At 46.8% G+C, this 13,316-nt stretch overlaps 3 protein-coding genes across 3 annotated transcripts; 1 reads left to right on the forward strand and 2 right to left on the reverse strand.

Moving 5' to 3' along the window:
- Positions 1 to 421: 421 nt before the first annotated feature.
- Positions 422 to 2,675, reverse strand: PEX2_076610 (Short-chain dehydrogenase/reductase SDR; the record flags this gene model as incomplete). Its single annotated transcript, XM_016744931.1, has 6 exons — positions 422 to 507; positions 557 to 791; positions 848 to 1,011; positions 1,073 to 1,290; positions 1,845 to 2,553; positions 2,603 to 2,675. 6 exons carry the CDS (start codon positions 2,673 to 2,675, stop codon positions 422 to 424), a joined length of 1,485 nt encoding a protein of 494 aa, XP_016598524.1.
- Positions 2,676 to 3,621: 946 nt separating this feature from the next.
- Positions 3,622 to 9,430, reverse strand: PEX2_076620 (SDR family NAD(P)-dependent oxidoreductase; the record flags this gene model as incomplete). Its single annotated transcript, XM_016744932.1, has 7 exons — positions 3,622 to 6,433; positions 6,490 to 7,309; positions 7,358 to 7,459; positions 7,618 to 7,731; positions 7,786 to 8,294; positions 8,681 to 8,790; positions 8,837 to 9,430. The coding sequence occupies 7 exons, from the start codon at positions 9,428 to 9,430 to the stop codon at positions 3,622 to 3,624; spliced, it is 5,061 nt and encodes a 1,686-aa protein (XP_016598525.1).
- Positions 9,431 to 10,815: 1,385 nt separating this feature from the next.
- On the forward strand, positions 10,816 to 12,578 carry PEX2_076630 (Major facilitator superfamily domain, general substrate transporter; the record flags this gene model as incomplete). The annotated part of the gene is made up of 5 exons (XM_016744933.1): positions 10,816 to 10,926; positions 10,976 to 11,118; positions 11,174 to 11,985; positions 12,048 to 12,403; positions 12,468 to 12,578. 5 exons carry the CDS (start codon positions 10,816 to 10,818, stop codon positions 12,576 to 12,578), a joined length of 1,533 nt encoding a protein of 510 aa, XP_016598526.1.
- Between the last annotated feature and the right edge of the window lie 738 nt (positions 12,579 to 13,316).

Here is a 13,316-nt window from a genome sequence, read left to right on the forward strand (position 1 = left end):
TTGATCTGGTGAGTCTTTATTGGAAATGACCTCAATCTTAAAAGTAAAGAAGAAATCACTTATGGGGAGACAGGTAATATTTTGGCTAATATCGCCGGGTTGCGCGTCAGGTGGCCCCCTGTGCATGAGCGTCATAGGGTACTTAGCGTGTGGTTGGAGATATTAAACCCATTCAACCTATTAAACCTATTGGAATCCGAGAATATGAATGAATTAATTGGAGATAGCCCTCATCTAATCATCTTGTAGGGCTATCATATGATCTTAGATACTATACAGTGACCAATTTCCCCCCTTATGACCTTTCCATCTCCTCCATCCCAACACTGAATCCTCTTAAGATTTCGTACCGACACAGTTCTAGCCCAATGCTCCACTACGCCTCGACCCCCCCACTAAACCAGCTATGACGAACGAGGTGTTACTTACTCTTTTCTTTTGTCTTTTCTTTTTCCGACTGGCATTTGAGTGCAGCCGAGATGGTGGAGATACTGTGGTAGAGATAGTCTATAAAAAGTCAGCTTATAACGAACAGCTCGGGAATTGCAGGACATACAAGCGGGAACAACAATCCAGATGAAGTTCATCAGGAAGTAATACAGCCAAAAATAATACGGCTCCGGTCGGGAATATGGTCGCTCGTGGACATATTCGTCAAACAAACTGGTCGCATAATACAACATGTCGCCGTACAGATGGCTCATGCACACAATGACCTGGATCGGGTGGCGCAGGGAATGCCTGGTTGCGGTCAAGTATGCAACAACAAAGCACAATGGTCCCCACAGAAGCTTAGTGGGAATCAGCGGTGAATACTCGAGTTGGCCTATATAGTTGTGGAACTTACCACGGTCATGGTCTCCATACATAAAACCAATGTGTCCGAGGTCATATACCGGGAATCCGATAGAGCATATTCTTTCCATAGTTGCCCAAAAAGATCTTGGGCAGAAGCCATGTGGTTATGGTGGAGCATAAAATAGCCCTCGAAGAAACAGTGCAGAGTTCCAGCTATATGTATCCATGTTGTCAACTTTCAACCTTCAAATTGATATTTTTTTTGGCGTCTTACAGAGTACAAACCACAAGATAGCGATTCGATCCGCCATGCGCAGTGTCGGTTTCACATAGCTGGCCAGCGCAAAAGTCATACCGAGAAGAATAGTACATGCCCCACCAGCAGAAACGAGAAGCTCCAACACTGGGGTCTGGTTGGGCTCATAACCCACAACGTTGGCATCAAGGGGGTAATATGGGTGGGATGGAGAACTGGGCATATTTGCAGTACCCCTGAGAATTAAAACCTTGGATTAGACTGTTGATATCCCAGTGTCTTGGAAACTCAAATATAGAAAAGAATACAGTATAGAAAGGCCAATGGACAATGAGACGTCGGAATGTTTCCTTGGCTTTTTGCGAAGGGGGTGGATTTGAGTTTGGCCAATAACAAGCTTAATTGGATCTACAGGTGAAGCTTCAATTTGAGAGAATATAAAGATCAGTGATCAGATTAATTAAGCATAAATAAATGGACAGTCACACAAGCTTCAAAATGCTTGCACCTTGTGTTTTTCTTTTAGCATCGTCCTCGCGTGTTTGGATGCCTCAGGCGACAAGTAATGCCTGAGGCATCCAGTCCAGTTCACAACGCGTCGAATCAACATGTGATGCTGTAGATTGTTTGTATACAATAAGTTGACTACTTCACTTCCTAATTTGACCGTCTGAGAAGCCACACAATTCAAGCGAAGTATCCTCAGGTACTAAAGGTCAACCCTCCATTTGCAGAAATAACACTTCCAGTACACCACCCAAACTCCGGATTACAGATCGTCGCAACCAACCCAGCAATCTCCTCGGCATACGCCGCTCTTCCGCCAAACTTCTTCCCCAACTCTTTCACCTCCGGGCTATCAGTCTCCCTAACAGCCACCAACGGCGTGAGAGGATTCCACAACGCAAGCCCGTCCTTGACCACATCAGGTGCCGACATATACATATCCGTCATGACAGGACCAGGATTGATTGAGTTGACAGTGGCTCTCTCAGCCAGCTCACGACACCACACACGTGTCATGGCTTCAATGGCACCCTTGGTCCCCGAATATAGCGAAGTATTCTCCGTTCCCGTTTTCGAGGCAATACTCGATAACATCACAATACGTCCCGAGCGATCGGTTGGAAGATACTCTTTGCATGCACCGGTGAGTAGAAGTGGTCCAAGGACGTTTACTTCATAGATTCGATGGAACTCGGATTCTTTGACTGATTCCAGTGGGCCGAGGTATAGCACCGCGGCGTTGTGAACGATGATGTCGATTTGGAAGGATCCTGTTTGCAAGTTTGTGAAGTGTTCTTTTGCACTTGACACAATTCGTGCGCATTCCTCCCGCGAGGTAATGTCTGCTCGGATGGGCAGTGCGCGCACAGAGTATTCCTTTTCGAGATTGGCGGCGAGTGCTGCTGCAGGTGCGTCGGAGGCCTCAGTTGCATAATTGATGATCACATTGCAGCCTTTGCTGGCCAGGTTTTGGACTATTGCGGCTCCAATACCTAAGAGACAATGAGTATAGGATATCTGAGGAGCCAATTTCGGACTTACTTCGTGCGGATCCTGTTACTAGAGCGAGCTTGTGCTCGTATATGCGAGGGAACGAGCCTTGATAACTACCCATATTGACAGATATATGCTTGAGCGAGGATCACGATTGAACCCAGGTAGCGAAGAAGCTAAGTCGGGTACTTTTATTTATCAGAGATGCTGGTATGTCTCGCTCCAGTATTAATGGAACGGGACAGTTATATTATTGGCCTGGCTACAAGCACGACGGAAATGGAAGATTAATCCCTGACTTAGTGCGGAGTACGAATTAACTAATGTGTACAAAGTACGATGTATTGTTATACAACCGTTTTATGATCTACAGTTACGGGGGATGAAGCGTGCCACCAGAGAATTTAGTCCTATTAGCCATTACTCCCGATACAAGATTATTTAGGTACTGCATGTATTCACCCCCATCTTCTAACTGGAGACTGGTGTGCCGGGGCCCTAGCACCCCGTGAGTGGACTCTACCTATGAAAGGAACTTCTAGGGAGTACTTTGTACAAATAAATTTCGCCCACGAATATGTGGATCCTAGCGCATAAACTGTGCCGTGTTCTATGTATGCCAAACCAGCTAAGCAAAAAGGATGTGTAGCTCCGAATCCGCGGAACTAAAACTGGGAACCAGGAATGTATCCACAATTTGCCGGAAGCCCTGGAGCACCAATGCTGTCACGAGCAAGGCATCGAATTCTCATTCTGTTTGGTCAAACGCTAAAGCACACTCGCCGACTTCGCGTCATTCAGGATTCTACCTATGGCTGACCCTAAATTTTGGGATTTCTTCCAATTTCCTGGCGTATCAGCGTTCTTGAAATTTTCAGTTCTGGTACGCAATATCTTCAATACAGCGTCCATCGGGAAATGCGTATATTTGGGAGTATGAATTTGATCTAGAAATCTTAGTTCATGAGGCATTGGGAATAGACGAAGCTTGATGTGCGGCTAGATTGATTAATTATGCAGGAAATTACTTTCTTTCTTCAACTAATTGACTGCCCCAATGAAAGAGCTTAATCTTCACCCTTGCCAGAATCCCACGGTGAATCATAATCGAGAATACTTCTTGCATGGTGCAGGTTCAGTTCAAGAGAGTTCCCGTGCTTGACCAACACCTCCAGGGCCTGATGGTCCTCCAGCTCAACTGCCTTGTTCACCATATCCTGTGATAGTTCTATATCTATGCCGTGGTCAAAGAAAGCCCCCAAAAGCCATCCCTGGCCTGCCTTCAGGGCGCCCATCACAAGCTCATCGGTCACTTGAATTTCAAACTTGCTCTCGAGGATAAGATCCAAAAGATGCTCAGATATCCAATCGACCGGACTCCTTTTTGCCGTCAACACTGCGTTCAGAATATCCTGGCACAATTTGGAATCTTCCACTCGAAAAAAAAGAAACTCGGCTCCCGTATAATCCCAAGCATTCAGAAACATCTCGGGAGACACTTTGATGTGTGGGGCAAAGTTCCAAAGCAACCCGAGCATTTCAATTCTGCAGTGGTAATTGTTTGATGCAGCAATCAAAATCTCTTTGGTAACAACAGCATTGTCTAGCTTCAAAACCTGCTCCATCACCTCCAGGCTCCCATTGCTCGCGGCGGCCAACAAAACAGGTGTCGTGGCCTCGGTGATTGAACATCGAACCAATACCAAGAGCAACATAACGTGGTTGCCGGACTTGGCCGCTATTTCCATATGCTCCTCGCTGAGATTAAAACGTCCGAAATGACGCTCCAGCATCTGCAAGGTCTCACAACCTGAAATCTGATTACCGATGACTGCGTCAATGACCATAGAGGATGGTTTCTCGATCGTTGCAGTTTGCTGCAATAGAAGCTTTGTCATCATATTGGCGAATCGAGGGTTTTGAGCAGCTCCAAGTAGCATCTCGCTTGAAATATTTGTTGAGCCCTGTCGATTGAGAAGTTTAGCTATGGTATTGCCATAGTCCAAATTTCTTAATGCATTCACGATCACCGCATCGGTGATCTGCATCTCTCGGTCATCGTCCAGAATAGCATCCAGAATGATGTTCCCGTTCATGGAAGTTCTCGTCAAAGCAATTAAAACCTCCTCTGAAACCTTGGCACCAGGTTTTATCCCTAGGAGCGCATGGATAGTTTTTTCAGATGATAAACTCTGAGCGTATAACACCATCATCTGGACCCATAAGTCATCATCTAACGGTCGGTCCATCAAAGATACAAGGAGTTTGACCATCCGAGCTCCATCACAACGGTTCACAGTTCCATTAACAATGGCTTGGGACGTGATTGGACCTCCGGCCCTGACGAGGCGCTCGAAAAGTTCGACCCATGAATGTATCGCAGCTAGCTCCATAACTCTTTCTGTTACCGGCCACCCATGGTCAAGAAGACTCTGGATCACGTATGGGTTTCCGCACATGCCAATGACACGCATCATATTCTCCTCGGTCCCTTTGCTCTCCCCAGCACGTTCCAACAAAAAATCTATTTTCGCTCTCATAGGATATTCATAACCCGCAAAACATGCAGCATAGGCGACATTGTCACTTGTAATGATCAGTCCATCATTCCTGCCAAGGAGTTCTCTGAGACGTTCAATGGGAATGTCCGCTATAGAATTATTGAGTATCGCAGAGTTGATTACGACATCGGGGGCTCGGCTGAGGAGTGCTTCAATGACCGTGTAAGACCGTGCATTTTCTTCAATGAACTCCGTCGTAATGTGGATATTCTTATTGCGATCAAGCAACAGCTCAAGGATTTTTGTATCTGCCCAAGTCGCATCGATAATGACTGACCCTGTAATTAGATCAGGATTACTGACAGTCAAGAACCATTCGAGCGGTTCAACGTCATTGTTTCTGACTATTGCCTTTAGAACGCGCTTCTGCACTAATCTGCTTTTTGTTTCTTGCGTCAAATATATCAAGATATCATACTGGCGGTGCTTCGCAGCTGCGAGCATACATGCTTCTTTGAGGTCATCATGGAGTTCGTGATAGTGATCGATACGAAGAAGTTCATGGAAGCCGAAGACGCAAGAAAGCAAAAATGCTCGGTCCCGGGATTGATGATAATTTCGCAACAGATCGAGCAGATACCATTTAAGGTAGGTTCCCATTTTGCGGCGTTGAAGAGCATGTACCCAGCCCTTCAGTGGACAGTTTGGATCCGAATTATCAAAGAGAAAATAGCGCAGGAGGTGAAAAAGGAGTAGTTCCTCGTCTGATCGATTTACTTTCCCAGCACGCACACAGTGTTCGTTCCAATATTGCAAGGAGTAGTCATGTATGCCTTTCCTGTGAGGGCCTATCTCAGACAAGGTGACTGTATCTTTATCACTGAGGCCTAGTCCGCTGAGAAATTGTTGTGCATTGGGCGACCCGGAAGCCCCGAGCAATTTCAATAAGCATACCTCCGCACCAAAGGTGTTGCTAGATCTTATAGAGTATTCAGGTTTGGTCTCTAAAAACTCTCGTACTGAGAGGTGGGCGAAGCGAAAGGTCCGGCTTCCTTCTTGGGTTGTCTGAGAGACCACAAAATTGCCGAGAAGATCCAAGATGAAGTCTTCGTCAATTTCGTCAATCTCAATATCCACAAAGCTCGTGATAGCCTGGGAGAAGTCTTCCCAGCCAAAAACCCGCGTCGTGCACAACATCCATCTCAATGTGTTGCGGAACAAAGCCCGATCTGTTTCTTCAGTGCTTTCGAGTGCCGTCCTGTAGAGGTCCTCGTATAGCTCGCTGAGTAGGCGTGGGATTTTTGACATGGCCAATCGAATGTCCTTCTCCGTACGAATCCAACGAAGGCTCTGGAGCTGCAATTGGGCCCAACGGAACCTAAAGCTTGTAAGCCTTTGCGTAATGGTAGAAGACTCGGAAATATTCTAACTCACATCCCGTTAGCTTTGGAAATAGTATCTTCCTTGATCAGTGTCTTTAGATCCTCTTTTGTTGTTTTGACTCGGATATATGCAAGGAGCTGGTTCTTTGCAACAAGCCTGTTCGTTTCAAAATTCACAAATTTCTCGATATCGGACCCATTCTCTACCCACGTCACCTGAACACCGGAATGCGCCTGAATCGATAACCTCAAGTCACCCTCTTCACGCGAAGTGACAAAGATCTTGACGAGACTAGTCGAGTTGTCGATAATATACTCTAGTGCTTCGACTAGGTCGGCTCGCTCCTCCCTAGGACTCTCATCCAGAGCGTCTATCACAATGGTGGTGCGGGGATGGGCTTCGGTCAATTCAACGATCAAGTCACGGGATTCAACCAGATTAGGAGCTCTTGTTGAACCATCTGCCAAGTGTATTTTACTGTAAAGAGAAATTGTTGCAGGAGCGATGGGCTGGTTTGAAGATGGGCTGGAAAGCTGACGCGCAATACAACCGAGAATACTCTGTGCATTTGCACGTTGGGGCTCGGCAGTGTTGCGAGAACAATAAAAGTAGGCGTGGGCGAAATCTTCAATCTGGCTGGAGACTTTTATGCCGTCCTCAATGACTGTCGATGCTAAGCAGCTTTTGCCCGCACCTTGAGCGCCATAAAGCCAGAGCAGCGAGTTTGTGCTTTCGCCTTGCCATTTAGTGAAGCTTGTATGTTGTAGAACCCATTGGCATGTTCCGTCCAGCACTCTAGATTTGATCGTGGTGTGGTGGTCAAGATACGGTTGAGAGGATAACCAGTTCAACACTTCTCGTCGCTGTATACCTGGAAGATAGGTGAGATTGCGGCAATCGGCTCAACGCGGAAACTTACTGTTCAAATGATCTTCAACCTTGTTGAAGTGGAAGAACACCTGTGATATTGGCTGTTCCATCCGACTAAGCGTATATCGCAGAGAAGGAAATGACTTCATCTCTACAGAATCATTAGTGGCGGTCATTTCAGCTCGTGGTTTGAGCGGTCTCTTTACTTAACGACAAGCTTGCAAGATGAGAGGCAATGTCGTTGTTCACTATTATTCCCTAGTGATCAATCATTTGGCTCAACCAAAACAAGGTGAATGGAATACTTACTCTCACTTTGAACCAAACTCGTGCATCGGTCCACCAATCTCTCGTCCGCTTCCATTTTGTCCAAAAGTCCCTGGAAATCATCCTGGCCAAGAAGCCCACTTTTCAAAATTCGCACTAGAGGCTGTGAGCTTTCCTCAGCTACAATAGAAATAAACATTATAAACTCACCCCCTGTTTTATGTTCAAAATAGCGCTTGGCTTCAACAAGATATTTGAGGATCGACCCATACACACCCACAACAGCCTGTTCAAGCTGCTTCGTCGCAGCCGATTCCTTTTGGATGTAAATCTTCCCGATCATTTTATATCGCGCCGTCATTTTGGCGATTCTTTCAGCCCCCTGCACCACGAAATCGAATTTGCTGAAATCGTTGATAGCAATCTGCAACAAAAATCGAGCCCCGGCCCATGGTAAGGCGGCGTGCCCCGGGTCACACGACACAGCTTGATCGCCAACTGATTTGAATAGCTCGATCCAGTGCACGACTTTGCTCAAAAGGTCACGGATGATGATTTTCTTCCCTTTTCCCGGGATGGTGATTTTCCATCTCTTTTGAACGCACGTATTGTACGCATCCCGAGTGGTTTGCTCGAGACTCTCTAATATATCAAGGTCATTCTGTCCAGTCCTCTTGATTCCGTTGTCGATATCGAAGGCGAGAAGCTCTTGGTCAGCACTGTCTAGTTTAGCTCTCGCAGCCATCCACAGCGATTGGGTCCCGACGGCCATGGTTCATTTGTATCAATACACTGGTTAGTTAGTACCAGTAATTAGCAGAGGCAAATCCTCCAAAGATATTGGAAAAGGGTACAGTGGAACGGGAGAAAAAAGAGGCTCCGCAAGTGGCGTCCACGGCCCCCGATGTCCATGGGTTGACCCCGCGCTTAGCTGAGCCTGCCACGTGTATCCACAGATGACAAGATGTATAAACTGCGTAGTTATATTATGTATGTATCAACAGTGCAATGAAAAGCTAACTACCATTTGGCCAGGAATCCTCCATCGATGGGTAGACAAATTCCGTTTATGTATGACGAACACTCAGATGCAAGCCAAAGTGACCCCTGGGCTACCTCATGGGCCTGTCCAAACCTGTTTAAGCTGCTAACCTTGGGCGCAAACTCATCATGGGTGGTGCCCATAATTTCCAACGCTGCGACAGACATTTCACTCTGCTCTTATTAGATCCTCTCTGGATTAAAGGTGGAGAAAACATACAAATATCGCTCCAGGTGCAATAGCGTTAACTCGAATACCCTTGGGACCACCTTCAGTTGCTGCATGCTTGGTCAAGCCCAGCAGTGCATGCTTAGCCGCCGTGTATGCAGGCATATTTGGCTGCGGTGAATAGGCGTTGATCGAAGCAATATTGACAATAGAGCCCCTTGAGCCTTGCTTTTCCATCTGCTGCATCTGATATTTACAGCACAGCGCGGTACCAGTCAAACTGACATCCATCAATCTGCGCCAATATGACTCGTCAAAGTCAATCAGGGGAGTCTGATCCGGAGACATGGCCGCATTGTTGATCGCCACATCTAATCTGCCGAAGGCGCTGACTGTCTGCTTAATGAGGTTTTGTACATCCTCTGACTTGGAGATGTCAGTCTCCACGAAACGAACTTCTCCCAAAGTAGAAAGCTCGTCAGCAACCTTAGCTCCTTGCTCTACCTTCACATCGGCAATGACTACCTTAGCCCCCGCTCGGAGAAAGACAGAAGCGGTAGCCTTGCCCATGCCTTGGGCGGCGCCTGTGACAATGGCCACCTTGCCTTCAAGAAGGGGAAATACAGGCGCTTCTGGGACATTCATTTTGCAGATAATAGGTTATGTTGTAGGCAAAAAAGATGACTATGGATATTTGAAGAACAGGGGGCGAAGCAATGAGTTTTGTTTGGGTTTAGTGTGCCAATCCTTTGAATTTGTCGATCGGCATTGCCCCCCTGTTCTTGGTATCATACCATCTCATATCATCTCGAATTGGCCCGTCTGGATAGACTATAATCTAGCCCATTCCCTGAAAACGACCGTTATTCTGTCAATACCTTTTAAGTGGTGGGGTATGATCCACTTTCCGAAGCCCCGGGCTTGGGAAATGCCAGTAAGTGTCGGGGCCGTCAAACCCTAGCGCACTGTGATCGCCCTATGTGTGTCTTCTTTGAGAACAATGCAATGAAACAGGTTTGGGTCATGTTGTACGGGCGACTAAGTGTGTCACAAGGTATGGAGTACTTGAGCCATATTGGCTATTACTACCGGCAAATGATTACCCCCATCTCATAGCTGAGAACTCGTCTGCCAGGGCGCCAGAGCCCCGAGGGTGAACTCGGCCTACTTTGTACCACCTAAGTTAGGAATGCCCCTCCTATTGACCCTATAGTATGTATAAAGCTTTTTAACATATTCTAGCCGAAAAATATATCTCTGTCGATTAATGGATAGATTATGAATATAGTCTACAAATCTAAAAGAAAAAAAAAAGAAAACAAGGGATAGATCATATGTCCACGTTGTAAATTAACATAATCAATATACTGATAATCCGTATGTGAATTTAAAAGTTAAAGAAAAGCAGTAAGTCTAATACGACCCGAGTACCGCGTGGCACACTTTGTCGACCGCATTAGTGCCATTCATGCACTGAGTACAAAGTACATAAGTACTTGATTTACACATGCAGCAGAGAGATTTTCTTTCCTGCCGCTCTATTCCTCTCTTAGTATATCTAGATGCCGATCTCATCATGGATAACGACACATACCTCTGCCCCCAAAGGCAGGTCAACTAACTATGTGCGCCGCACGTTAGACATGGCCTCGTAATAGTGGAAGCATCCGACTTTGATGCTCGCAATCCCCAGTCAAACTTACGGCTAAGGATCTTCTTCCTCCTCGCTATAGTTACCCTGTACACGGAGTGCCAGCCACTAGTATCTCTTCAGCATATACGGAATGCCTAGAACTTTGTCCAGCCTGGCTCAAGAAAGAGTTTTTTTTTGAAAGACCCGCTTTTCAAGTATCCGCAGCATTAAGCAGAACAGCTGTGAAGGTAGCGTGGCAGCCACAATACTTGCTAAGACTTGAATAGGGGTGATTTCCGGGGCGATGAAAGTCTCTTGAGTCCCTCTCTGTTGAATTTGTGGGCATCTCTTTTTCATCTCGCTGTTCCTCGTTGCCAGTCTTACTCCGACAGCCAAAATGAGTGAATCACAAAGTTCAACTCAGGATCCCGAGAAAGATCAGTCTGTCACACGCACGCAAAGTGCCAAAGGCGGAGATACACCAGAGACTAGTCTCGTCAATATCTTGGTACTTTTTCCAGCTCTCTCTGCTTCCAATTTCTGTGTTGACTTGATAGGTCGTTTCTACTGCATGCCTAGGAGGATTTTTATATGGCTTTGCGGCCAACGCTCTATCTGGGTCCCTCTCCCAAACAACCTTCATTGCAAAGTTCCTATCAACGCCTGATGCAACATCTCGACAAGATGGTATGCTTGGAGGGTATGTTGGACTTGGATTTCAGACAAAAGCATCTTTAGCTAAGAATGTTCTCCAGTTTCCTCGGAGGCGCCCTGGTTGGGGCTATCTTGCAGGCACCCCTATCCAATAAGTTCGGCCGCCGAATTGCCAACGCGGTTGCCGCCCTCATCGTCATTATCTCAGGTGCTTTGCAGGCTGGTGCCGTCGATGCTACCATGTTCATCGTTGCGCGTGTCATTTGCGGCATCGGAGCGGGTATGGTATTCTCGAATACCCCCGTGTATATGAGTGAAATTTCGCCTCCGCATACACGTGGAATGCTAGTCGGTCTGCACGGCGTCGGAACGGTGGTAGCATATACCCTGGCTGCTGTTTGTGCGCTGGCCTTCAGTTTTGTCACCACTCAAATGCAGTGGCGGTTTATCTTCATTGTTCTGACCGCTGTGGGTGTTATCTACTTGGTGACACTTTACTTCATACCCGAGTCACCTCGATGGCTCATGCAACAGGGACGCGATGACGAGGCTAAACAGGTCTTGCAGTATCTGCATCGTACCAAACGAGATCCTAGAGCTGCTTTTGCCCATGCTGAGGCAGTACAAATCAAGGCTCAGGTCGACGCAGAGAAGAATACCCCCAGCGGCTATCTCTATATTATGCGCACGGCGTCTCATCGCAAGCGCGCTCTTTGCTCCATCTTGCTGTGGACTATGGGACAGGGAACGGGTATCACTGCCATCGCCAATTTGATTCCCACGCTGATGGGCGCGCTGGGCTTTGGTACCACAATGCAACTTGGGCTTGGCGTTGTGTGGACCGTGTGTGCGGTAATTGGTTGTGGAATTAATGTTTTTCTCCTGGACAGAGTTGGACGAGTCAAACTGTTGGGTGAGTTTGAGATTCTTTTGCCTCTGGCCTGCCTTATTTTATGCTAACCATGAAATTCACAGTTATCGGCGGGTTTGGCTCCGCTGCTATCATCAGTGTCATGGCCGCTCTCGAAAAGTTCTACCTCAAAACAACCTATACACCCGGCATCAACGGCGCCGTGGCCATATATTTCATCTTCGGTGCCTTCTTCACCTCCACGATTGAATGTACCGCATACGTTTATGGTTCGGAAATTTGGCCGACGCACCTGCGCAGCGAGGGAGCAACGATTGCATTGGTCAGTTTCTTTGGAAATGCGGTTGCATACAGCGCGCCTGTTACACTCGCTCTCGCCAATATTGGATGGAAGTTCTATATGGTTTTTGTTGCTGTCACTGTTGCAAGTACTATTGTCATCATGTTCTATTTCCCCGAGGTATGTTTTGATTTCTTTCCATACACCGTTATACTCTCAACTGACAAGTCCTTTCCTTTCACAGACCATGGGGTCGAGTCTTGAGGAAATCAATGGCAAGTTCGGCGACAAGGTCGAGGTGGAGCTTCTGGATGCGCTTGGTGTTGAGGATACCAGTTCGCAAGGCACAGTCTGAACCAAAAGTGCACGTATTCCAGCACTAGTGCATTAATTCAGAAGGGTATTATGTGAATTATATTTAGTTGAAGGTTTCTGTCGCTGATGTAGCTATATAATTTCTACCAACATCTACGATATACTGACTGAGTCAGTAGTCATTTGTCACACAATTTTCTGATTCACACAAATCATTTCCCTAAGACGTACTTTTGCCTCATTACGAAATATTTGGAAACGTACGGAGTATACGGAGTACCTACGAAGTAAGTAGTGGAGCCCATCCCGCCCGCACGTTTGGGACGGCTCGCGGCTTGCCCGAGGCGGCTGGCGCTGTCGATCAGGTCAGGGCCAGACTGGGACAAAGTACGGAGAAGACTAGCTTGGTATCTAATTCGTTAACTAACTCTCCACTTTTTTTTATCTCGCATTTGACATGCCTCTCTCTTCGTATTGATATAACTTTCCCACCGAAGCTTTCCTTTTCATACCAGATCAACGAGTGCCAAGTAGAGTTAAACTTCCAGCTGTTGTCAATGACTCGGACTCTTTCCGATAAACACACATGTGGATGGGATAGTCTGATCCACTGCCTTGATGTAGGACTGGCTTATACGTGTACCTAAAAGGCCGGAAATGTCGCCCCATGAATGGCCCCAGACCAGCACAAGGCTAGGCGAAAGCACAATGCTCTTTTCCCGCTGAAAGCGAACCAATCGTAGGGCTAAAAACTCTAGTCACATGCTAAGATATATGT

Source organism: Penicillium expansum (genome assembly GCF_000769745.1).
Source record: "Penicillium expansum strain MD-8 chromosome Unknown contig267, whole genome shotgun sequence".
NCBI lineage: Eukaryota > Fungi > Ascomycota > Eurotiomycetes > Eurotiales > Aspergillaceae > Penicillium > Penicillium expansum.